The following is a 23500-nucleotide window of genomic DNA, read 5'->3' on the forward strand; positions in this document are numbered from 1 at the left end:
AGCCCAGCACTCTCTTACGTCACTCTGAGGCGCCGGAAGTTGGGGTGCGCCGTACCCCGGAGGCCCGCTTGACTGCAAGCGGCTTTTCGCTGAGGGACACGGGCAGCTATGGTCTCAGACGGTGAGGGCTGCGATGGCGGGACCCGGACCCCGGGGCTGAGCAGACTTTACCCGGCCAGGGCCGGCCAAATGGAGTATCAGTATATTCTGGGGGCTGGGTGGAGCTTGTTTGGTCTTTAGAGGAGTAGCGAATGTACTCATTCAGTAAATATTTTTGGAGCGCCTCTTGTGTGCCCGGCGTTATTTCATGCCCTGGGAGATACATAGAGAACGTTACAGACTCGTGGAGGTTACCGTCTAGTGAGCGAGACAGACAGTAGGCAAGTAAATAAAAATAATTTCGAAGGGTGACAAGAGCTGTGACGACAATATAAAGTGATGATGGGGTCGATTGTGATTAGGGGATGATCAAGAAGGAGCTGCTTTCGATAGGGGTCCAGGGAAGACCAGTGATATTGAAACTAAGACTTGAGTGACTTTATAAAGACCCTGTGGCAAGTTGAGCCACTACATTGCAATGGGAAGACGGAAAGGGGGCACCCGGGGGTAGAAGAAGGTGGAGAGACTTTCGTTCATACATTAAGCTACCAGTTATAGAGCCTGATATCTTAAAGGGAGAAAAAAGGCCAGGGTGGTGGGAGTAGGGTGGGCTAGAAGGATGAGATCAAGGAGCTAGCCAGGTGCAGGGCCCTTGTGGGGCTTGATCTCTATTTTAAGTGTAATACAAAGCCGTTTTAGGGCTTTAAGCAAGGTAGGTTTACTATCTGATTTACGATTTTTTTTTTTTTTTTGGCCACGCAGTATTTTGCGGGATCTTAGTTCCCCGGCCAGGGATAGAACCTGTGCTCCCTGCAGTGGAAGCGTGGAGTCCTAGCCACTGGACCTCCAGGGAAGTCCCTGATTTATGATTTTAAAAGATTACTTTGGCTGCTGTGTGGGACATGGACTGCGGAGAGCAAGAGTAGAAATAGGTCCTTTCAGAGGCCATAACAATTGTGCACGCATCCTTCATCTGTTTTAATCAATATCACAGCCCTGTGAGGGACGCAGACCTTGTATGGCCCCTGTCTACAAATGTGGAGGTAGAGACCCAAAGAAGGAAATTCATAGTGACATTCCATGTGTATATGGATACACACCTCTCCTGACAGGCAGCACTTTCTGTTTTTCTCAGGCTTGATAGTAGCAAGGAAGCCCCTGAGAGTTGGGAGGTGGGACCTGATGGAGAATAAGGCCAAAGGCTTTTGGGTAGAGGAGTGAGGGCCTGTGGGAGACACAATTAAGTGCCTCTTCTGTGCCAGGCACTTTCTTCTGTGATTTATGCAACATTACGTTATTCATTCCTCATTCTTTGAGGAGTCCACAGTTTAGAGGGCAGAGCTGGGAAGAGAGATCAGAAACACAGCTAAGTGTAAAATGAGGTAGTGAGTGCTGTCATGAGAAGAGAAGTGATGCTGTTGGTGTTCAGAAGTAGGCAGTGGGGCTTTGAAAAGCCACAGTCATTAGAGTCAAGCAGATCTGTCTTCAGAGTTGGGTGTTAGCTTTGCTACTTGCTAGCAGGCCATGTGACTTAGAGCAAGTTACTTTCTCTTGCAAAAGAGAAATACCATGTTTCCCCTAATCTAAGATAGTATTGATTATGAAACGTGCTTTTATTTTATTTAATATACCACTAAGAGAAAATAAAATGTGATCAATCATAAGGGTAAGATGCCATCCTCAGTTCAGCATCTGTCAAACTTAAAAAAAAAAAAAAGAAAAAGAAAGGAGGGAGTACATCTTATAAGTGGTGAAAGATAGCAAAAGATAGCAATAAGTCCCTTGCTGAGTTGTCAGCATGGGATGGGATGATAGGATTACATGTGCCGGACCTGATGCAGAGGGGCTGAGAATTCCAGTCTCCTGAGATGGGGGAGCCAGGACCTGTTGGAAGACCTAGGGAGGACTTCTGGGTGAAGACGTAGCATTGGTTTGGAGCCTTAGAGAGTAAATAGGTTTTGGGTATGTAAGCAGACATCAAAGACGGGGTGGGATTATCCTGATACAGGGAACAGGGAACTGGAGGATGGAAAGTATGGGGGCAGGAAAGGCATTGTTGCTTTTTGCTATTAAATGAGCATCCTGTTTTTTTTGTAACAGTGTGTGCTTATGGGTTCATATGTCTGTCACCTCAGAATGTAGGCTCCTTGAGGGCTTGGACTCAGTATCCTCAACACCTAACACTGGTACTTAGTGTAAATGTTTGTTGAATGAACTAATATGTTAAGTTAGCCTCTTTAGTTGTGTCTGTCACTTTGTAGAGAGTAGCCTAATTTTTTTCACAGTAAAATCTTGACATAGCAAGTGCTTTCCACTCTGGTTTTCACCTTATTTTTTCTTTTTTTCTTTTTTTTGGCCTCACGGTTTATGGGATTTAAGTTCCCCGACTAGGGATCGAACCCGGGCCCTCTGTAGTGAGAGCTCGGAGTCCTAACCACTGGATCACCAGAGAATTCCCCTCATTTTCACATTTTAAAGATTGGTTCCTAAGTATAATTGACCTTGCTGCTAGGTGATTTGATGGACTTGGAGCCAAATTGATTCTGTGTCTCCCTTTAAATCTACCCCCCCTGCCACCCCATGCCTGAAATTCTACTAGTGATTCTAACTACTGGTTAATCTGTGCTTTTTGTCCTTGACCAGCCATTTAAAATGCATATGTCTTTGGATTCATAAAATAGATATTTATTGATCATCCACCACATGCTAGGCATTGTGCTCAGAGCAGAGGATAAGCAGTGACAAAAGAAACAAAGCTTACATTCTAGTGCATGAAAGGTACAGATGTACAGGAGGCAAGCAAGAGCTTGCTAAGGGCCCCCAGAGCTTTAAATCTTTAAAAGAACTTGGCCTTGTGTTAATTTCATGATTGTAGGACGATAAACATGTGAAGGCATGTAGTGGTGCTTGCTCTGGATCTAATTTACAAATCGAGAATGTTAGCTTTGTTTCACTTTTATGAGGCTAATGTTTTTTATTTTTTGTTAATATTTTCAGAAGATGAATTGAATCTTCTGGTTATCATAGTTGATACCAACCCAATTTGGTGGGGAAAGCAAGCATTAAAGGAATCTCAGGTAAGATTGCTTGAGAAGGCTTTTGGATAATTCTGGTTTGACTGAGTATATGTTTATGTTGCTTTTTTATTAAGGTATAATTTACATATCATAAAATTCACCCATTATAATGTACAGTTCAGTGTTTTTTTAAGTAAAAATCACAGTAAAGTTGTTTAACCATCACCACAATTCCGTTTTAGAACATTTGTATTTCCCCCCAAAGTTCCCGTGTGCCTGTTTGCAGTCACTGCTTCTACCCCCTAGTTGTAGGCAACCACTGATCTACTTTCTGTCTCTATGTTGACTTTCCTGGACATTTTATATATCGATTCCATATAATATGTAGTCTTTTTAAAAAAACACTTTCTATTTTGAAATATATTGTTTTGAAATAGTTACAGACTCACAGGAAATTAGAAAAGTGGTACAGAGAGGTCCTGTGTGCCCTGGCTTCAGCATCTCCCAGTAGTAACATCTTATATAACTGTAGTGCAATAGCGAAACCAGGAAATTGACATCAGTACCATCTACAGCCTTTATTCAAATCACCGCAGTTTTGCATCCACTTGTGTGTGTATGTTTAGTTCTTGCAGTCTTATCACATGTAAGATTTGTGTAACCCCAACCAGAATCAAGATACAGAGCTGGAAAAAAAAAAAAAAAAAAAAGATACAGAGCTGTTTCATCGCACAGGAGCTCCCTGGTGGAGGCATCCTTCATGGTTGCTGTAACTTTCTAGTCCCTGGTACTAATCTACTAATCTGTTCTTCATCTCTAGAATTTTGTTATGTAAATAAATCAGACAGTATGCAACCTTTGAGGCTGGCTTTTTTTCACTCAACATAATGCCCTTGATCTATTCAAGTCGTTCCATGTACAGAAGTTTGTCCTTTTTATTGCTGAGTAGTAGTCCATGGTGTGATGTACCATAGTTTGTATAATCATTCACCTATCAAAGGACATTTGGGTGGTTTCCAATTTTTGGCTATTACATAAAAAGCTGCTCTGAAAATCTATATACAGGTTTTTGTGTGGATGTAAGCTTTCATTTCTCTGGGATAAATGCCCAGAAGTGCAACTGCTGGGTTGTATGTTAATCACATGTTTGATTTTATAAGAAACTGCTTTACTGTTTTCCAGAGTGGCTATACCATTTTACATTCCCACCAGCAAAGTTCTTTGTATCTTTACCAGCATTTGCTGTTGTGACTTTTTTATGTTAGCTGTTATTATTATTATTATTATTATTAGCCTCACCTTGCAGCATGCAGGATTTTAGTTCCCCAACCAGGAATTGAACCTGGGCCCTCAGCAGTGAACCACAGCAGCAGTCCTGTGTCACAGGACTGCCAGGGAATTCTCTCGTTAACGTTTTATAGTTTTCATCAGACAAGTTTTGTAGATTTATACCTAAATACATGTTTTTTAGCAACTGTAAATGAGTAGTATGTTTCAAATTTTGGTTGCCACCTATTTAATATTAGTATATAGAAATATGATTGATTTTTGTGTGTTGCTCCTATATGCTGGGACTTTGCTTAACCTACACTTACTTATTAGTCCTAGCAGTGTTTTTTTTTTTTGTTTTTTTTTTTTTGCGGTACACGGGCCTCTCACTCTTGTGGCCTCTCCCGTTGCGGAGCACAGGCTCCGGACGCGCAGGCTCAGCGGCCATGGCTCACGGGCCCAGCCGCTCTGCGGCATGTGGGATCTTCCCAGACCGGGACACGAACCCGTGTCCCCTGCATCGGCAGGCAGACTCTCAACCACTGCGCCACCAGGGAAGCCCCCCTAGCGGTGTTTTTTAGATTCCTTGGGCTTTTCTAAATAGACGGTCATGTCATCTGCAGGCAGGCACAGTTCTCTTTCTTCCTTTCCAATGCACATGCCTTTTATTCTCTTCTCTTGCTTTATTGTACTCATAAGACTTACAGTACTGCGTTCAGTAAGAGTGGTGAGAGTGGACATCCTTACCCTGCTCCTGATCTTAGAAGGAAAGCATTCAGTCTTTCACTGTTAAGTATGGTGTAAACTGTAGCTTTTTTTTGTAGATGCTCTTCATCCAGTTCAGGAAGTTCTCTTCCTAGTTTTGCTTGGAGATTTCTATCATGAATGGCTGTTAAGTTTTGTCAAATGATCTTTCTGCATCAATTAATGATTTTTCTCTTTAGCCTGTCAATATGGTGGATTACACTGATTGATTTTCAAATATCGATCCAGCTTTGCATTCCCAGAATAAACCCCAGTTGGATTCAGTTTTTATCTATTTTATGGTAGATGCTGGTCTATAGTTTTTTTTTTCCTTTTTGTACTGTGTTTGGCTGATTTTGGCTTCAGGGTGACACTGGCTTCATAACTGAATTGGGAAGTGTTCTCTTCCGTTTTCTGGAAGAGATTATTTAGAATTGGTATCAGTTCTTTAAACTTCTGGTATAGTTCTCCAATGAACTTGTCTGGACCTGGAGATTGCTTTCTGGTGAAGTTTTAAACTATGAATTAAATTTCTTTAGTATTAATTAAACTATTTGAATGATCTTTCTCATGTTGGGTGAGTTTTGGTAATAGGTAGTCTTTTGATTTTGGCTTTTTTCACTTAGCATAATATTTTTGAGGTTCATCCATGTTGTAGCATATATTGGTGGTTCCTTTTTATTACTGAACAGTATTTTATAGTATGAATATACCTCTTGCTTCCCTGGTGGCGCAGTGGTTGAGAGTCCGCCTGCCTATGCAGGGGACACGGGTTCGTGCCCCGGTCTGGGAAGATCCCACATGCCGCGGAGCGACTGGGCCCGAGAGCCATGGCCGCTGAGCCTGCGTGTCCGGAGCCTGTGCCCCGCAAGGGGAGAGGCCACAACAGTGAGAGGCCCACGTACCACACACACAAAAAAAAGCTGCTTTGAATGAATATACCTCTTGTTTATCTGTTCACAGACATTTAGATTGTTTCCCCTTTTTGACTATTATGAATAATGCTGGTAATTCACAAACAAGTCTTTGTATGAGCATATGTTCGCATTTCTCTTGAATAGTTAGAGACCTATGAGTTGAATTACTGGGTAATATGGTAAGTTTAGACTGAACTTTTTAAGACGTTGCCAAACTTTTCAAAAGTTGGTACACCCTGGGACTTCCCTGGTAGTGCAGTGGTTAAGAATCCGCCTGCCAATGCAGGGGACACAGGTTCGAGCCTTGGTTCAGGAAGATCCCACATGCTGCAGAGCAACAAAGACTGTGCGCCACAACTACTGAGCCCGTGAGCCACAACTACTGAAGCCCACGCACCTAGAGCTGGTGCTCCGCAACAAGAGAAGCCACCACGATGAGAAGCCCGTGCACTGCAATGAAGAGTAGCCCCCACTCGCCGCAACTAGAGAAAGCCAGCCCACAGCAACGAAGACCCAATGCAGCCAAAAAATAAAATAAATAAATGAAATAAAATAAAATAAGAAGTGGCCAAAAAAAAAAAAAAAAGTTGGTACACTCTTTTCCATTCCCATCAGAAATGTATGAGAGTTCCAGTCTTGTCTTCACATCCTTGCTGACGCTTGTCTCTCTTTTTGATTATAGTCATTCTAGTGTAGGTGGTAATATCTCATTTTGGTTTTAATTTACATTTCCCTAATGACTGATGATGTTGAGTCTTTTGTTCGTATGCTTATTAGCCATCCATATATTTTCTTTGGTGAAATTTGTATTCAAATATTTTGCCCAATTAAAAAATTTTTAAGTTGGACATTTTCTGAATGGTGTCTTTTTTAAAAATAACTTTATCAAGCTAGAGTTGACATACAATGAGCTGTACATGTTTAAAGTGTTTACTTTGTTATGTTTTAAGTGTTTAATTTGTTATGTTTTCACTTATGTATACATTCATGAAATTATCACCACAATCAAAATAATGAACATATAGATCCATCACCCCCAAAGTTTCTTCCTGTTCCTTTGAATTCATCCCACCCACCTCTCTGCCTGTCCCCTCCCGAGGCAACCAGTGATCTGCTTTCTCTCACTATAGATTAGTTTGCATATTTTAGGTATTTATATATATGGAATCAAACAGTTTTTTGTTTTGGGGTTTTTTTTTTCTTTTTTGGTCTGGTGTTTTCACTCAGCATAATTATTTTGAAATTTGTCCATGTTGCTACATGCATCAGTAGTTCATTCCTTTTTATTGCTGAGTAGAATTCCATTGTACAGCTAGACCAGTATATCACTGCATATTACCATATTCTCCAGGAAGACTGTCTTATTTTGAACTCTCATCAGTGGTGTATGAGGATTCTGGGTTTGTTTGTTTGTTTTTTTTTTGGTACCAACACAAGATGCTCTGTTTTCTTATTTTATCTTTTGCCAGTATGATGTACCAAAATGATCTCAGTTTGCTTTTCGTATATTTAATGGTCCTTTGTATTTCTCCTCTGGGGCATTGCCCATTTTTCTCTTTGCATATTCCTTTTATTTATTTATTTTTAATGGTTTGTGGACACTCTTTATATTAAAGGTTAACTCATCTGTCATATGTTGCAATTATTTTTTTCCAGTTTGTAATTTGCCTCTCACTTTTTTTTTTTTTTTTGCGGTATGCGGGCCTCTTGCTGTTGTGGCCTCTCCCCTTGCGGAGCACAGGCTCTGGACACGCAGGCTCAGCGGCCATGGGTCACGGGCCCAGCCGCTCCACGGCATGTAGGATCTTCCCGGACCGGGGCACGAACCCGCGTCCCCTGCATTGGCATGCCGACTCTCAACCACTACGCCACCAGGGAAGCCCTCACTTTTTTTGTTTAGTCTTTTTTTTGCCATACAGAAATTTTAATAGGTTTGTTTTACATTTTCAAAAATAGAATGAGTGAAATTTATCAGTTTTATTTTCTGCTTGAAGTATTTTTTAAGAGAAACATGCTTTATTACATGATTATAAAAATATCCACCTGTGTTTTTTTAGTAATATTAGTACTTGTCGGAATGTAAACTCCATGAAAGAAGGGGTCTTCGCCTGGCATATAATAGGTGCTCAGGATACTTAATGAATGAATTCAAAAGTTTTACAATTACCAATTTTATCAGTATATATTAATTGTCTATTCCATGTGTAGCAATAGTTTTCTAGTAATTTTATCATAGAAGTTGTGATATGTTTGCTATTCCCTGAATGTTATGCAGAAAACATTTGTGGAATATTGTAGTGATGTAGAATTGGTTTCATAAGTAAAATTAGAAAACTATAGTTTCTTTTCTTCAGGTTTATCCATATTTTTGCTATGAATATATTTATTTATGAATAAATAGGTTGTATCAATTAACAGTATAACAGCTGGAAAAATAACAGTGAAAATGAATGTCTTTGCATATGATTTCTTGTCTCAGTTGGAATTTTTGTCTTTCTTGGGTTTATATTTCAAGTTGGACTGTTTTCATTATCGTGGAGGATGAAAATGTAGCTGGTAGACAGTTATGTAAGGGAGGAGAAAAAGTAAGGGCAATTCTCTATAACCAGTATTAGTAAAGATTGATGCTACTGACTAAATTATATTTAGGTCATCTCTAGCACAAATCAGTCATCATGTTTATAAAAAAGGATGCTATCTCCTTACTTCCCCAGTTCCATCCCATCCCCCAACAGCAATTCTTCCTTCATTTTGCTCTGCTCCGTGGGATCTGACCTGCCATGTGTTGTTTTTCTAAGCAAGTCAGAAATGAGCAAGTCTATGCTGTTCAGTATTGGAAAACTGTAGATTTCAAATGTTTTTGCTTATGACTTTGGAGGGGGGGAGCTCCAGAGCAAATTTTTAGAAGTGAATAATTGTCTAAAATTTAAATGAAATCTTAATCATTTCAAGACCTGACATAGCTATTTGGATAGCTAATTTACCTTTCTTTTGTCTTCTGTTTTTCAACAGTTTACTTTATCAAAATGCATAGATGCAGTGATGGTGCTAGGAAATTCTCATTTATTCATGAATCGTTCCAACAAACTTGCTGTGATAGCAAGTCACATTCAAGAAAGGTATGACCATTATGATTACTCTTCCTGTTCAGTGCTTAGGGACCCTTGGACCAGATATTACTGGAGTAGATAAATATACCTCAAATAATAAACTGGTAGTAGGTAAGAATTTGGTATGAAGCATTTCAAGAGACAGTAACCCAGTACCTTCTTTATTCTTCTCGTTTTTTGAGAAAACAGTGGAATCATCAAGATATTCTGTGGTGGTAGACTCATGTTTGCCCACTTGCCTATTTTCTACATTCTTTAAAACTGAAATTTATTATGGAATCTTGACAGTCTGGAATTGGTGTGGTTTTTGTTACGTGTGCTGGATTTCACTTTGATGTTTAGTGAGGGCTTCAAGTCCTGGTGTAACTAGGTTCTTTTTGGTGTTTTGTTTTTCTGTTTCAGTCGATTCTTATATCCTGGAAAGAATGGCAGACTCGGAGACTTCTTTGCAGACCCTGGCAACGCTTCTTCTGAATTTACTCCCTCAGGAAGCAAAGATGGAAAATATGAGTTGCTAACAGCAGCAAATGAAGTTATTGTTGAAGAGATCAAAGATCTAATGACCAAGAGTAACTGCTTTCAGCTTTTTTTTTTTCTTCCATTATTGCTGTTTGCATGTGGAGTTGAGTGTGGAGGTCCTTGAGGCTTTGAGTCCAAAACTTTGAGCATCTCGATACTATTTGCTTCATTCTCTCTTTTCTTTTAAAAAATCTTTTCCATCAAAGCCTGTGCATTAGCTGCCTGACCTCTGCAGCATTGACCCTGTTCACTATCCTCCACTTCTTAAAATACTCTGGTTTCTGAGGATAGCCTGTTGACCTATTTTTCCTCTTTTTTGGACCATTCTTTCTTCCATTTCTGACTTTTTCTTCTTAAAAATGTATACATTTTTTTATTCTGCCGGGTTATTTTCTTATTTTCTCCCTCTGCGTGTTCTCATCCACTCTTGTCATTAATTATCATTTATTTATGAACACTTCCCAGTTTTTGTCTCTAATCTAGCCTCTCTTTCAACTTGCAAATATCTCCACTTAAATGTCCCACAGTCTCATTAACACGGTCCAGACCAGTTTCATTGTCTTTTCTCTCAGACCACCATTTCCATTTCCTATTTCTGTCACCCCCCAGCCACCTACTTTTGCAAAATTTTCTGTTTTGACTCCTTCCTCCTCATCCAGCATCTAATCAGCTGTGAGATCCTATTAATCTATCCTCAGCAGTATCTCCGAAGTCTGACCCCTTATTACCTGCCATCTAGCTGAGCCTTGGCAGTGCTGACATTTGGGCTGGGTGATTCTTTATTGTGGGGCTTTCCTGTGCTTTGAAGGGTACTTAGCAGCATCCCTGGCCTCAACCAACTGGATGCCATAATATCCCCCGGTTGTGAGAACCAAATGTCTCCCATGGGGCACAGCTGCCCAGGTGGAGAGCCTTTGCTCTAGATCGTTGTTACTAACTTCTTAACCGACTCCTGTCTCTCTCCGTTCCAGTCTTTCCACTCAGCATCTAGAGGTATCATCCTAAATGTTAGAGCTGCTGTTCCCGCCCTTAAAGACCTTTTGCTGATTCCCTGTTGCCTGCAGGCAGTGGTTTCAATCTGTCTCCTGTGTCCAAATCACCTGTAGGGAAAAGGCAGTTCTAGAGACAGAAAGTGGATTAATGATTTCTCCTGGGGCTGGGGAGGAGCAGAGAAGTGATGGGAATGGGCCCAAGTGATCTTTCGGGGTGATGGAAATGTTCTACAGTTGGATTGTGGCGAGGATTTACATCCCTATAAATTTACTAAAAATCATTGACTTGTGTGCTTAAAAAGATAATTTTGTGATCTGTAAGTTATACCCCAATAAAACTGTTAAAAATCACCTGGAGGGCTTGTTAAAATGAAATACTGAACCCCACTCCATAGTTTCTGATTCATTGGGTTTAGGGAGGGCCCAAGAATTTGTGTTTCTATTGAGTTCCCTGGTGATATTCCTACAGCTGGTTCTCGAATCATGTTTTGAGCAACCACTGGCCCCCAGGGCAAAGTCCCAACTTCTCAGTATAGTGTTCCAGACCTTTCCTGGTCTGACCTCCCCATGGGGTATCAGTGCTCCTGGACGAGTCGCAGGCCCTGTTCGCACAGCGTGTCAATCTGGGCTCCCCACCTTCTTGTGCTGAAGGTATAGAATTTTTATTTTTATGAGAGTGACTGTTTTTCACTCAAGTCTCTGAATAAGTTGTAAACCTCGTCCCTGCCTCCCACAGCCAGGGCACTTTCTCCAGTCCTCTTATCACGGCTTTCCCAGGCAGGTGGGAGGCAGTGGGAAGGGCTCGGGGCCTGGCCAGGGGCCACTGTCCAGGCTGCCTGCAGTTGCACAGGGCCTCTGCTACTGCTTAGGTCATTGAGCAACCACAACCTTCCCCAGTACCACCAGGATACTTTTTATTATCTGTTTTTTATAACATAACCATTTTAACCATTTTTAAGTGTACAGGTCAGTGGCGTTAAGTACATTCACGCTGTTGTGCAAAATCACCACTGTGCATTTCCAGAACTGTTTCATCATCGAAAACTGAAACTTTATACCCATTAAGCAACAACCCCCCATTCCTGCCCCTTCAGCCCCCAACCACCGGGGTATTTTAAATTGAGAAAATGTTTAAAAATTGCTTATCTATGTTTTTAAACCCAGTTTGAAAATGTCATCTGATTTCATTCATGAAGAAGAATGCTTTGGTTTGAAAATGATTTTAGGTCAAGAAAGTACCTAAAAGTTCCCTTTTTAATGTTTTTTGTTATCTACAGGTGACATAGAGGGTCAACATACAGAAACTCTGCTGGCAGGATCCCTTGCCAAAGCTCTTTGCTGTATCCTTGGTGTTTTAATCATTCAGAAGGTGTTTTCCTGTAATAAAGAGATCTGAACTTGTGATAGTTCTCAGAACCTTGGGTGCCCATGTTAATGGAAGGCATGAGTGTTCTAAAGTGGTAGATAATCAAAAAGTAGTTTATCTTGGCTTTGACATGTTTTTAGGACAAGCTAAGAATGAGAAGACTCTAGTTTCTCCAGCATGTCTTGCTCGTAATTCATTGTTCCTCAGGATGCTTCTTTGCTTCTTATTAGACAAATTAAAAAAAATTTTTTTTCCGTCTCTCGTGTTGGAAGCAGGGTTTAATTTTAAAAGCCATTTACTAACCCTGGGGCTTATTAAATGAGCAGCTGCTTCTCTGCGGGAGAATGCATTATTTTGCACACCTTTATAAGCATTTTGATTATGTTTGTGTGATATTTTCTCAGCCTTAAGTAATTTAGTTTGTTAGTTTTGTACAATATTGAGTCTGTCCAGACCTTGATTGGGGGTGTCTGATCATCTGGGTATGCTTTTCAAATTCATTATCTCATTTGATGGTGTATTGATTTACTTGTGTTCCCAGTATTCAAATCCAGGACATGGTGGATAATCATAGAACAAGCAGGTGGATAATCAAAGAACAATCAAATCTACTAATTTTAATTTTCTGGGATAAAGATCATATTTTGGTCGGGTTACAAAGCCCACTTGATTACAGAGTTAGTAATTGGAAGCTCCCAATCAGTCTTGTTTTATGTGTTTATTGTGGGCCTTGGAGCTTTTCCTTTTTTCAGCTGGGTGGATGCTGGATTTATTTAACTAAAATTGAGGTTATTTTTCTGTTTACTATTAGTATTTATGAAATAATATTTTTAAATTCCTTAATGCTAAGAAAATAAGACATTCATAGAATGAGCAAGGATGTTAAAGGTAGGCACCTACATTCTTCTATGAGACTGTAATCTTTATTTTACTACTATAACTTTCAGGTACTGTTTAAAAATTGGTGAGAAAACCTTATATGTAATATGTTTAATAAGATTCAGTTAAATTGTTCACTGTTTTTATCTCTTTATAGATAATCAGGAAATGAAATCAAGGATATTGGTAAGATTAAAAAGATATCAAAACGATGTTTTTATACCAGCTAAAGCCAATTAGAAAACATAATGGGGAATAAGACCCATTTATAATAGAAACAATAATTATTAAGTATCCAGAATTAATTAACAAGGAATACATAAAATTGATTATGATGAAAAATGAAAATTCTGAGAGACATGAAATAATTGAATAAATGGAGAGCCATATTTTTTTCTTTTTAAAATTCGTACTTTATTATTTATTTATATTGTTTTTAACATCTCTGTTGCAGTATAATTGCTTTAGAATGGTGTGTTAGTTTCTGCTTTATAACAAAGTGAATCAGCTATACATATACATATGTCCCCATATCTCCTCTCTCTTGCATCTCCCTCCCTCCCACCCTCCCTATCCCACTCCTCTAGGTGGACACAAAGCACCAAGCTTGTCTCCCTGTGCTATGCGGCTGCTTCCCACTAGCTATCTGTTTTACATTTGGTGGTATATATATGTCCATGCCACTGTCTCACTTAAAAATATGGAACGCTTCACGAATTTGCGTGTCATCCTTGCGCAGGGGCCATGCTAATCTTCTCTGTATGGTTCCAATAAAATTTGTATTTTTTTTAAATTGAAGTATAGTTGACATACAATATTATTTATGTTACAGGTGTATGATACAGTGATCCACAATTTCTAAAGGTTATACTCCATTTATAGTTATTATAAAATATTGGCTATATTCCCCATATTTTTGTACAGTTGTACAGTGTATCCTTGTAGCTTATTTTATGCATAATAATTTGTACCTCTTACTCCTTTACCCCTATATTGTCCCTCCCCTCTTCCCTCTCCCCACTGGTAACCACTAGTTTTTGGAGATCCATACTTTATTCTTCAATGTCAATTTTTCCAATATTAAACTGTAAGTTCAATGCAATCTCAGAATATTAAATCAGATTTTTTTTTCCTGGCAGAGTGGGGGGATTTAAGAAAGTCAACAGTTTATCTGAAAGAATAAATCAATGAGAATAGCCAGGAGCTTTCTGAAAGAAAATGGTAGGCAGGAACTTGCTCCAGTTGACTTAAAGAAAGACACACAACATAAGAGTTGTGAGTTGTTAAGTTTTATCCAGAGTCTTACTGAGGATTATAGCCCAGGAGACAGCCAGTCAGCTGTGAGGAAACTGCCCCAAAGAGGTAGGGGAGAAGCCAGTTTATATGTGATTTTTTGGCTAGGAAATTCATGCAGTCAAGCATATATCTTGGTAAAAGATTACGGCTAATCACGAAGAACAGATATCTCAAGTTAGTGATTTTAGTGCTTTTCTATTTCTTTTTTCAGTTCTTGTCTGCGAAGAGGCAAGAATCTGGGGTCATTGAAATTCTTCCTGAGATATGCATCTAACTATCTAAAGGCCTATTTATCCAAAGCACAGAGTCCCTCATCCTGTTTTTCATCCTGAACTCCTCTCAGGGTGCGCTGTCAGTGGGCAGCTGCAGTGAGTTCCCCGTTAACCCTTGTAGAACTGGGTAGTGAGCAGTTCTCTTTGTTCTTCTTTGTGCACACTCCTTTAGGCATTAAAACACATTATAAAGCTACAGTAACTGTGGTTCTGGTATAGTAGTAGGCAAACAGATAATGGAAAAGACGAGTCCAGAAACCAGGTACAGTGGGGTTTGACATATGATAAACGAAACACTTCAAGTTAGTGGGAGGGAAATGGATTATTCAATAAAAGGTACTGGGCCAATTGATTGGCCATTTGCAGGAAAGCAAAGCTAGATCTCACTGCTTATACCTAAACACATTCTAGTAAAGATCAAACATTTCAATGTAAAAATTCAAGTCATAAAAGCTCTAGAAGAAAATATCTGTTTATAGTCTTGTGTTGATGAGTATCTTGCTAAGCATGATATGAAACTTTAAAAGGAAGCGTAAGACCTCAAAAAAATAAACCCCCCAAAACAAGGATGGGAAAAAAAAAAACTATTAGGAAAAAGTACTTTCAGTATAGCTACCTTGACAGGATTAATGTAATATTTCTAAAATAAAAAAGAGCTCTTGTAAATTCATTTTTAAAAGTCAGGGTTGACTCTAAAGAAACAAGTGGGAAACGAGCAATCTGCAGAAGAGGAAATGAAAATGACCAGTTAGCATATGGAAATATGGTCAGCCCTACTAGTGGTTATTCCCTTGCATCGCCCATGGGAGGATAAACTGGTACAGCTTTTCTGGAGGGCAGTTCGGTAGTATGTATCAAAATTAAATGTGCAGACACTTCTGTAATCTCACTGATTATTTTAGGAGCTAATCGGAGAGTTGTGCAAAGGGTAGATGAGAGCGTTCGTTAGAGCATTGTCTAAAACTGAGGTTTGGAAACTGCTTCAATGTCTTCTATAGATAATTGGTTAAACGGTGGAAATCTATGAACTCAGCATGAAGGATGGTTACATCCAAATTTATTGATATAAGATTTTACCCCCAGATATTGTGGACTGAAAAAGCAGGCTGCAGAACACTAGATAGAGTATCATCCTGGGGGGTGTATGTGTGAGTATATATACATGGCCACATAAGTGCTCTTTAGAAACTATTAACAAGGGTTATTTCTTGAGGGATAGGATTTGGGGGAGATTTTTGCAGTCATCTTTACAGTTTTAGGTATTATTTAATAACAACTTCAAAGACAAATTAGAAAGATGATATTGGTTGTAATTTGTAGTATATTGTGATGACATTTGAGTGAGAATACTAGGATGTGGCTGAAAGGTATTAACATGGATGTGATTTTTAGGTTATTAAGGCTGCAGAAGACAGCACGTTGCAGTATATGAACTTCATGAATGTCATCTTTGCAGCACAGAAGCAGGTGAATTGAGAGCCTTCTTTTTAAAGAATATTGGTTTCATAATGAAGGAGTTAATTTTATTGTTTGAATGACCTACTTAGAGAGGTATTCTGACCAGATACTTATTAAGGGATTGGGAATCTGGAATCCATATTTTGTACAATACTAGTCATTTCTCTATTTTGGGTCCTGGACCCTTGAGAATCTGATGGGTCCCCAGAAAAATATGCACTCAAGCAGTTTTGCAGATAGTTTTGTGGTATTCCTGCAACCATTTAGCCCATCCTTGGACCCCAGGCTAAGAATTCTAGGTTTTATAGTTTGCTGCATACCTTGCTTCAATTTCTCTGTCTCTTTGCTTCAGGGAGGTCTTAAAAAGATTTGATATTTTTACTTTGCAAATAACCGAAGTGTTCAGATGAGTTATCACTAATACGTTTTCTTCTTTGATATGTTAAAAAAAAAAACTTCCTTAAAACTTCAGTTTTAACCTAAAGTGCTACTATAGCCATGTAAAATATTCTCCATCTTGGAGTGGTAGCATGATATAGTGAAAAGACCATGGACTTTGGGGACAGGCAGATTGGGGGTGACAGCACTGCTTCCCCTTGGCTCTGTGACCACCGCCCGGCCAAGGCCTGGGTGCTTCAGCTGTAAAACGAAAATCAGATATCTACCTTGCAGAGTTATTATGCATGTTAAATGAGCCATTTTAAGAATAGAGTCTGGCATATAGTAGGTTCTCACTGTAAGGTAGTCATTATTATTCCTATAATATTTTTTGAAATGTTCATTTCAGAATATTTTGATTGATGCCTGTGTGTTAGACTCCGATTCAGGACTCCTCCAACAGGTATATTTTATTTTATTTTATTTTTATTTATTTTTTAAAATAAATTTATTTATTTATTTATTTAATTTATTTTGGCTGCGTTGGGTCTTCGTTGCTGTGCACGGACTTTCTCTAGTTGCAGCGAGTGGGGGCTATTCTTCATTGCAGTGTGCAGGCTTCTCATTGCGGTGGCTTCTCGTTGTGGAGCGTGGGCTCTAGGTGCGCGGGCTTCAGTAGTTGTGGCTCGCGGGCTGTAGAGCACAGGCTCAGTAGTTGTGGTGCATGGGCTTAGTTGCTCCATGGCATGTGGGATCTTCCCGGCCCAGGGCTCGAACCTGTGTCCCCTGCATTGGCAGGCGGATTCTTAAGCACTGCACCACCACGGATGCCCAAAAGGTATATTTTAAATGAATGTTTGGTGTTGGTGGTTATGAAAGCATGGTGTGTTCTCTTACTTTTTGTTAAATGCTTTTCATCTACCAGTCTTCACACATTTTTATTTTTTAATATTTTATTTATTTACTTATTTAGGCTGTGCCGAGTCTTAGTTGCGGCATGCGGGATCTAGTTCCCTGACCAGGGATTGAACCTGGGCCCCTGCACTGGGAGCTCGGAGCCTTACCCACTGGACCACCAGTGGGAAGTCCCCACGCATTTTTAGGGATTAGCCTGTATGATGCTTTAGATTAGAGCACCAACATCTCTCTGGTTTCTTTGATTATTTTTACTTACATTTTACACAATGATTTGATTGAATTTGTAAAAGTAATTTACACATTAAAACAAATTCAAGCAACACAGAAAAGTATTTTTTAAAAGTTAAGAAAAGGGCTTCCCTGGTGGCGTAGTGGTTGAGAGTCCGCCTGCCGATGCAGGGGACATGGGTTCGTGTCCCGGTCCGGGAAGATCCCACATGCCGCGGAGCGGCTGGGCCCGTGAGCCATGGCCGCTGAGCCTGCGCGTCCGGAGCCTGTGCTCCGCAAGGGGAGAGGCCACAACAGCAAGAGGCCCGCATACCGCAAAAAAAAAAAAAATAAAAATTCCCTTCAAATCCTATCATCTGAAAGTTACTGTTGTTAGTATTAGGTGAACAGCATGACAGATCTCTCTATACATACAGATGGAAGAATAGGTCACTAAGCAAAGACTTTTATAAAAATAGGATCATATTCCAGATCTGCGCTATTCTTTATGGTAGCCATATGGCTGCTGAGTTCTTGAAATGAGTCTGATCTGAATTGAGGTGTGCATAAGTATACACACTGAATTTCAAAGACTTAGTATTGGAAAAAACAATGTAAAATATCTCATTAATGATACTTATACTGATTACATGTTAAAATGGTAACATTTTGGATATATTGAGTTAAATAAAAATGCTCTTAAAATTAATTTTATCTCTTTTTTAAAAAATAAATTTATTTTTGGCTGCATTTGATTTTCCTTGCTGTGCACAGGCTTTCTCTAGTTGCAGCGAGTGGGGGCTACTCTTTGTTTCAGTGCATGGGCTTCTCATTGCGGTGGCTTCTCTTGTTGCAGGGCACGGGCTCTAGGTGCGTGGGCTTCGGTAGTTGCGGCACCCGGGCTCAGTAGTTGTGGCTCGTGGGCTCGGGCGCAGGCTCAGTAGTTGTGGCGCACGGGCTTAGTTGCTATGCGGCATGTGGGATCTTCCCAGACCAGGGCTTGAACCCATGTCCCCAGCAATGGCAGGCAGATTCTTAACCACTGCGCCACGAGATGTTATTTTTAATCAAAATATGAAACTGAATTTTACTTTAACTAAAAAGGGAAACGAAAAAAAACAGAAATAAGACTGAAGAAATTACTAAACTTTTGATAAACGTTTTTTGACCGCAAGAAATATTATTTCCTAAAAGATTAGTTAAAAGCACAAAATTGTAGAAAACTTTGAGTTTAGGTTACTGCTGGGGATGCGTGGGGAAAGGGAGATACAACCAGACAGTACACCAGCTACAAAGGTTCTAGAATTATCCTATTTCTTAAGCTTGATGGTAAGTGCATGGTGTTTGTTGGGAATGTGAAAAGGTACAGCCACTTTGGAATACAGTCTGAAACTTCCTCAGAAAGTTAAACATAGAATTACCAGTTGAGTCCACAATTCCATTCTTAGATATATATTTAAGAAAAATGAAAACGTGTCCATAAAAGATACTGTACATGAATATTCATAGCTGTGCTATTCATAATAACCCAGAAGTGGAAACAACTCAAATGCCCATCAGTGGATGAACGGATAAATAAATTGTGGTCTATCCATGCAATGGAATATTATTTGGTCATAAAAGGGAATGAAGTACTGATACATGCTACAATATGAATGTACCCTGAAAACATTATCCTAAGTGCAAGAAGTAAAAGGAAACATATTGTCTGATTCCATTTGTATGAAGTGTTCAGAATAGGCAAGTCCATAGAGATAGAAAGCAGATGAGTGGTTGCCAGGGGAAAGGAGGAATGGAGAATCACTGTTAATGGGGATGGGATCTCTTTTTAGGGTGATGAAAATGTTCTGCAACTAGATAGCGGTGACAGTTGCACAACTCTGTGAATATTCTAAAAACTAGTAAATTGTACACTTTAAAAGGGTGAGTTTAATAGCATGTGAATTACGTCTCACACTGTTACTAAAAGATACAATGAGAATGAATAAACATGCCAAGAATAGAAATTTATCAGTAGCAAACTAACAGGAAAAAGGGCTTGTACTCTTATACTACAGTCTTCAAAGGGTGAAAGGGTGTGGGCCAAGGGGAACGCAAGATATTTGAACATCTGAAGAGGTAGCTGCAAGTTTCTGGTCCTCCTGCACTCTGGGAAGAAACTCCCTTTTAATTCCCTGTGTCGTATCTTCCTCTCCTTTTGGACACCTGAAGAGTTGCTGGTGAGAATGACCTCCCGCTGGAAAAGCTAAGCGAGTGCTGGTTTGGCTGAGAGCCCTTTGTCTTGCAGGCTTGTGACATCACAGGGGGACTGTACTTGAAGGTGCCTCAGATGCCCTCCCTTCTGCAGTATTTACTGGTAAGGAAATGTCAACAGTGAACCTAATGCCTTGAGTCCAGTGAGACCCCTGTTTCCTGGGGAATGAACGGGAGTAAGATGGCTGATGCTTAGTAACTGGAAGAAAGGAACAGAGGGGTGACCTAGGGAATTCGAACGTAAGGGAGTCTTTGGACCCTGTAAGCTGTATGTGGAATGCTGTATGCCTGTGTGGTGGTGCTCAATAATTGTGGAATGGCTAGAAACACATTTCTAATAGTCTATTTCTAATAGACTTTCAAGGAAAATCTAATTTAGTATTCTCAGTGTTTACTGGCTAATATCTGCTATCTGTGTCCTGGCTTCAGGTTGTTTTCCCCAATGTTTTAAATAAAATTTCCTTGCTTTTTTTTTAAACAGTGGGTTTTTCTTCCTGATCAAGATCAGAGGTCTCAGTTAACCCTTCCACCCCCAGTTCACGTTGACTACCGGGCTGCTTGCTTCTGCCATCGAAATCTCATTGAAATCGGCTACGTGTGTTCTGTGTGCTTGTCAAGTAAGTTCACGTAGTGCTGAGTTTTTCTATGTTGTGAAGGAGTGTGCAGAAAACATCTCCAACTATGTGACTGTTAGACCGTCCTGTTCATTTTTCGTTTTTTCAATTTGCAGTATTCTGCAACTTCAGTCCTATCTGCACTACATGCGAGTAAGTATCTTTGAGGCTGTGTGGCTGGCTTGCCCTTTATAGAGATTTAGAGCATTAAAAAGTATTTCCTTCTCTGTATTATTTCAGGACAGCCTTTAAGATTTCTCTCCCTCCTGTACTGAAGGCCAAGAAAAAGAAACTGAAAATGTCCGCATGACAGTAAAAATTGTTTCCCCATCACTTAGAGCTATTAATAGAAATTATATGGCAGAATCTTTGTTAGAAAGGCTCTGAAAAAAATAGAGATATGTGTAAGATAAATTTTAGTGAACTTTCTTACAGGAAATATACTAAAACATCATCCTCATCCTGTGCTTCCTGGGGGTTGATTTATTTGAGGGAGTCATTCTATGCAATGTACCCTAAAATTTTTTCTGACTGGTTTTTGTCCAGAAATGGAGGAAGAAAGCACAAATTTGTGATTTTTTTTTTTAAATGAGGTGATCGTTTGTCAAAGCCATTCTGTACTGACTGATTGTAAGTGTCAGAACCTACCAAGTCTAGGTTCTTACTGTGAAATGTATGATGTGAAATTTGAACACAGTTTTGGAAAAAGTGACTATTTATGGAGTAATGGCATTAATCAAGATAGAACATGTTACTTGAGTCAACACTTCGACAGTAGTCACATAAATAAAATCCTTGTTTTCTAGATTGAGATTTAGCTCCAGATATTAGCAGATACTTATTCTTTTGTCTGACATTAGTACATGTTTGGTCAGAGTTATCCAAATGATAGTTTGTCACTGAATATCTCTAAAATCTGATTTTAAGTGAGTAAGGAGAATGAGTGCAGTAGTCTGGTGGGAACTTTTTCTTTAAGAACAGTTGTGTGAAGAGCTTATTTGTGAAAGCCAGGGTCTGGGTTCTGAGGGGGAATTTCTTGGGGAGAATGGATTCTGTACAGTGAAGTGTTGCCCCACATAGAATTCATCCCTTTTTTAATGAGGAGGGGGAAAGCATTAATACTGGAGAACTGTTCTCTAGAAGTTTTGGACTTAATACTGAAAAATTCTATAAGTTCAAAAGAAAAATTATTTGCAACAATAAAAAACTTATTTTTCTATGTAACCTTGAAGTTATTAAAAGTCCTTTTAAATTCCAGCAGAGTGTAGGAAGCGTTTTTAGGAATGGTGGCCAATTTAATTTTTTTTTAAAGTAAATTGACAAAGACCTATTTGTGTATACAACCTTGTATATAAATAAGATTTTAATTTTGTCTTGATACCATCTCAGAAACTGAGTCTCATTTAAGCAATTTGGTGTTTGGTTGGATTATTTCAAGTAGATTTTATATTCTGCATTTTCAATTTTGTTAACAAATACACAAAGATTTTGGTGATCACTTTGCAAGTATTTGCTAACCTTTAAGAATCTGTTGTCTTTTAAAAATAATATTTAATATTTCACAGCCTAACTATGTTTAATGGAGATCTCTATTTTAAGTCTAGGAAACAAAGAATCATATATCTAAAGATGAATAATTTCAAACAAGCTGATAAGGTTTTTGTTATTACTTTTTCATTTGACATGTTTTATGAACTGGCCTAATTCTGTTTAAATTTTATTTTTAACAGTTGTGTTTGTTGTTTATTTTGTATAAATGTTTATAATAAAATAATTTAAACTTTCATATTTGCTTATTTCCTCTCATTCATTGTTTATTTCATGCTCATTCAATTCATCTTCAACTCTGTACTTTTTACCTGGATTTGGTCACATGTCAGACAGTTTTTTATTCAACTCTGAAGAACTTTAATTTCAAATCTTGCCAAAACTCTCACAAAAATATTGTTACAAATACTATACAATTATAGATTGATATGAAATTTTTAATACAAGATTTCTTACACACCATACATGGATTCTTGCAGTGAATTGGTTCACCACTGCTCTGATGGCTAACAAAATGAGTGAACATTTATTGAGTGCTTACTGTATGCCAGGCATTAGCCTAAGCTCATTAGATATGCTACCTCACTTAATTCTCACACAATCCTATTTGGGAGAGACTATTATCTCCTTTTTAAAGATGAGGAAGGACTTCCCTGGTGGTCCAGTGGCTAAGACTCTATGCTCCCAATGCAGGGGACCCGGGTTCCATCCCTGGTCAGGGAAATAGATCCCACATGCCGCAACTAAAGATCCCGCATGCCTCAATGAAGATCCCGAGTGCTGCAACTGAGACCTGGCGCAGCCAAATGAATGAATGAATGAATGGCTTCCCTGGTGGCCCAGTGGTTAAGAATCCGCCTGCCAGTGCAACGGACACGGGTTCAAGCCTTGGTCTGGGAAGATCCCACATGCCACGGAGCAACTACGCCCATGTGCCACAACTACTGAGGCTGCACTCTACAGTCCACGTGCCACGACTACTGAGTCCGTGAGCCACAACTACTGAACCCCGCACGCCTAGAGCCCATACTCCTCAACAAGAGAAGCCACCGCAATGAGAAACCCGCACAACAAAGAGTAGCCCCTGCTCACCGCAACTAGAGAAAGCCCGCACACAGCAACGAAGACCCAACGCAGCCAAAAATAAATAATAATAATAATAAAGATGAGGAAGCCCAAGCTTAGAGAGGTTAAGTGACTTTCCTAAGGTCACTTAATGTAGAAGGAAGGTGAAACCCAAACCAGGCAGTCCGACCTCAGAGCCTGCACGCTTAGTTACCGAACTATAATAACGCTTGAGATACTTTGAGGCTACCGACATAAAAAAGATTTTTTTTTCAGGCAGAATTTTGATGCTTTTGCATCTCCCTAATGCTGGGCAAAACCTCTTGTGTGTTCTTTGATAAGACCTGCTTTCGGAGTTCTGAGAGCTCTGTGTGGTACAAACAAAGCCTTCAAAAAACTGGGAAAATAATAAAAACAATTCAACAACACAATTATAGCACTGCAGCCTCACCCCCTTTTTGTCCCTCCCCCCAAATCACCATAAAAATCAAGTTTATTAAGTTGCTTGTTTACAATCCAGTGTCTGTAGGCTCGCTCTTGCATTAACTCCAGGTTGATTGAATTAACTGCAGGTTGGAG

At 39.4% G+C, this 23500-nt stretch overlaps 1 protein-coding gene and 1 non-coding gene across 3 annotated transcripts; one reads left to right on the forward strand and one right to left on the reverse strand.

Moving 5' to 3' along the window:
* Positions 1–33: 33 nt before the first annotated feature.
* GTF2H3 (general transcription factor IIH subunit 3) lies at positions 34–22094 on the forward strand. Of its 2 annotated transcripts, XM_027125040.1 has the most exons (13): positions 34–121; positions 3097–3176; positions 9059–9165; positions 9559–9725; positions 11945–12007; positions 12892–12921; positions 13070–13098; positions 15873–15947; positions 16726–16779; positions 19729–19797; positions 20176–20311; positions 20425–20461; positions 20549–22094. In XM_027125040.1, exons 1-13 carry the CDS (start codon positions 109–111, stop codon positions 20616–20618), a joined length of 930 nt encoding a protein of 309 aa, XP_026980841.1. In that variant the 5' UTR covers positions 34–108; the 3' UTR covers positions 20619–22094. The 2 variants fall into 2 exon arrangements, with proteins under 2 accessions (XP_026980841.1, XP_026980842.1); XM_027125041.1 differs by lacking the exons at positions 34–121; positions 3097–3176; positions 9559–9725 and having other exon boundaries at positions 9056–9165.
* LOC113630092 (U6 spliceosomal RNA) lies at positions 13607–13711 on the reverse strand. The gene has a single exon (XR_003436813.1). It is a non-coding gene; the product is annotated as a U6 spliceosomal RNA (small nuclear RNA).
* Positions 22095–23500: the final 1406 nt, after the last annotated feature.

This window comes from Aethalodelphis obliquidens, unplaced genomic scaffold (genome assembly GCF_003676395.1).
Source record: "Aethalodelphis obliquidens isolate GAN/ISIS:26980383/991018 unplaced genomic scaffold, ASM367639v1 scaffold28, whole genome shotgun sequence".
In the NCBI taxonomy this organism is placed as follows: Eukaryota; Metazoa; Chordata; class Mammalia; order Artiodactyla; family Delphinidae; genus Aethalodelphis; species Aethalodelphis obliquidens.

Excerpts from the sequence above, each read along its gene's own strand:
- GTF2H3 (XM_027125040.1), top strand. Across the intron at positions 9,166-9,558 it reads GCAAGTCACATTCAAGAAAG|TCGATTCTTATATCCTGGAA; the intron begins GTATGACCATTA and ends TTTCTGTTTCAG. Across the intron at positions 13,099-15,872 it reads AAATGAAATCAAGGATATTG|GTTATTAAGGCTGCAGAAGA; the intron begins GTAAGATTAAAA and ends TGTGATTTTTAG.